This window comes from Pterocles gutturalis, unplaced genomic scaffold (assembly GCF_000699245.1).
Source record: "Pterocles gutturalis isolate BGI_N339 unplaced genomic scaffold, ASM69924v1 scaffold35048, whole genome shotgun sequence".
Taxonomy (NCBI): Eukaryota; Metazoa; Chordata; class Aves; order Pterocliformes; family Pteroclidae; genus Pterocles; species Pterocles gutturalis.
Genome location: NW_010119219.1, coordinates 1 through 2684, shown reverse-complemented (window position 1 = coordinate 2684; position 2684 = coordinate 1). Strand labels below are relative to the sequence as shown.

The window sequence follows — 2684 nt, the reverse complement described above, 5'->3', positions numbered from 1 at the left end:
CAGCTCCCAGCGTGATGGGCAGCGCCCGGAGGGGTGTCCTCGCCCACCCACCCCCCTGCACAGCGCTGCTGGTCCCGGCGGATTTGGAGCTGGTGCACGGCCGGTTTGAAGCCTTTGTGCTGCTTGTAACACCCAGGAGACACACGTCACGGGTTTGTGTCACCTGTGCGCTTGGGGACGAGCACACGCGGCGTTTTGTCACGGTTTAAGGGTCGGTGAAGGTGCCGTGTGGTACTTCTGGGAGGGCCCAGCAGATGGATGAAGTTGGGACTTCCCGAGGAGATGGGGACCGAGGTATGAGTCCCCCTTCCAGGGCTGAGTCCCCATCACTCCCCGCTGCAGCCGCACCGGGCCAGCCGGTTTTTGGAGCCAGCGGCTCTGCCCTGGTCCCACGCATGTGCCCCCCTCTGTGCATTTAACACGGACCCCGACAGGACAGCTGGAGCATCTGCCGCGCCAAGAGGATGGTAGAGACAGAACGCCCCGCCTGCCGTGCCCGGGCGCTGCTCCTGTCCAAGTGCACAAAGGGGTTTTAGCTGAAAGTTTATTTTTAATTTTTAAAAACTGTCCCGATGAAAGCGGCTGCTGGGGGTTACTGTTCGTCTCCACAGGAGAAAATCCCGTCAGGTCTTTCCAAGCCCCCTCTTCAGAGCTCGGGTTTGGTCCTCTGGCTTTTCTGGGCCGTGACGGGCAGGACGTCGGCGGCGCAGCGGAAGCTGAGGTTATCGGAGGCTGAGTCGGGCGTGTTCCCCATCCTGGGGAAAAAGAGACCCAGCGCTGGGGATCCTTCGTGCTTAACGCCTGCAGCCTTTATCGGGACCCTCTACCCTCTGCAACAGACCAGAAACATCTGCTTCCCTTTGAGAACTTCAAGGAAAGCGTTTCATTCTAACTACTTGATGGAAAATACAGGATTTGAGGAGGAATGAGGAATGTATTAGAGCAGGAAAATTTCCAGCGCTATTTGCAGGATGTTTTCCTAAACTGCTCAGAAAAACTGAGCAGCAACAAAGCTCTTCAAACCCCCTTCCACGTAAAACCAAGCCAGCAGAAATCCCTGCAAAGCAGCCCCACCTGGTAGTGACGCGAGCTCTGTGGTTTGCAGACCCGTCGGCGGTGTCGACCCACGAAGCCCCTCGCAGGACGCGCATCTGCTGAGCGCGCCGCCCCGCCGAGAGCCCTGCGCTCGGGTACTCCGAGGCCGTCCACTCCCAGGTGTTTCCCAGCAGGTCGTAGAGCCCTGAGACACGGAGGGTTTTGCATCAGGGGTACGGAAGGACGTTTGCAAGGGTGGGAGGGGGGCACAGTGTTCACAGCATCGCTGCGAGAGCTTGGCTTGGTGCTGAGACTGGGCATCAGGAGGTATTTTTCCGTATCACAAGCCAGCCCTGGTTCACCAATCTCTCACTTCAGTGTGTCTCGTTGTTTCCCATCTGTCGCGAGGGCATGGCATCCGCTGCCCTCAAAACAAGGCACTTGGGATTTTCAGGGAAATCACATGGAATCCCAAAATAACCAGCTCAGAATTCAAAGCAGGGGATGGTTTGGTGCATTGGAACCAGCCAACACCAGTAACAGCCACCAGTGCTCTCGCTGGGCTGGGTTATTCCAGCAAGACGCTGACATGACCCCCTGGCATATCAGACACCTTGCTACAATTCCAGGATTTTATAATTAGCGTTGGATGGAGACGAGGAAGCTGATGCTCCCCCGAAAGCAGGCTGGGGACGGCTGCTCCGTACCGTAGCTGTTCTGAGGAGGGAACGCCGCCACCGGCGAGACGCCGTGATACCCGTCCTCAGCCGTGTCCACCCTCGGGAACTCGCCCTGCGGGGACAAAGATCGCGGCGAGCAAAGACCCAGCACGCAGACTCCATGAGGTCTTGCTCATTGTGCTTAAATAATGGAATTTAATGTTGTAAATTACTCCTGTGCAGCATTTCTGGCTGAGAGAGATCTGCCATCTGAAGTTCTCCCAAGAAAACCCTTTTCAAACCAGTTTCCATCTGAATTGCTGGTTATGGATGATTTTTTGGAAGCACTGAAATCCTGGTTTCCCAGGGAAGCTGGGCTGAGCCTGCTCCCTGGAAGGGCGTTTCGGATAACCCCCAGCAGCAGAACTCCGGTGCCCTGCAGCAAGCCCAGGACCCCGCCGCCCGCCTGGGCAGCCACGCACGCTCGCTGCTCACATGAAACACCATCCTCCAAAGAGCTCAGAACAGGTGGGATGATTTTTAGGCTCTTACCTGCCACAGGTTTGTACGGTTGGGCTGGAACTTGTTTCCCCAGGGATACACCCTTTCTGCCAAGGAGGAAGAGACACCCGTTACCCCCACGTCCCTCCAGCCTATTTTTAACCAGGATTTTCTGACTGTTCGCTTCTGCTCGGCGCAGGACACCGAGACGGGTTCTATGAACCTTGTTGCAGACGCTGCCGAGGAGGCGAACAGTCAGAAAATCTTCCCGTTTACAAACCATCGCTGGTGCCAGGGAGTCCCACGCCCCCCCCGACCTTCCCCGTGGCTGCCTTATGCTGGGGGGGGTCACTCCTTGCCCCAAACCCACAAAATGGTGTTTTTAGGTGGTAGAAGGGCTTTGTTCACAAGACACATTAAGACCATAGATAAGCCACTTCTTCTTTCTATAATAATAATAATAATAACAATTCTTCCTATATTATTACT

At 55.9% G+C, this 2684-nt stretch overlaps 1 protein-coding gene across 1 annotated transcript; it reads right to left on the bottom strand.

The window, feature by feature from the left end:
* Positions 1–646: 646 nt before the first annotated feature.
* LOC104463975 (sulfatase-modifying factor 2-like) lies at positions 647–2431 on the bottom strand (the record flags this gene model as incomplete). Its single annotated transcript, XM_010076508.1, has 4 exons — positions 647–755; positions 1075–1240; positions 1743–1827; positions 2247–2431. Coding segments are annotated over 4 exons (545 nt in total), but the record flags the coding sequence as incomplete, so codon positions are not given.
* Between the last annotated feature and the right edge of the window lie 253 nt (positions 2432–2684).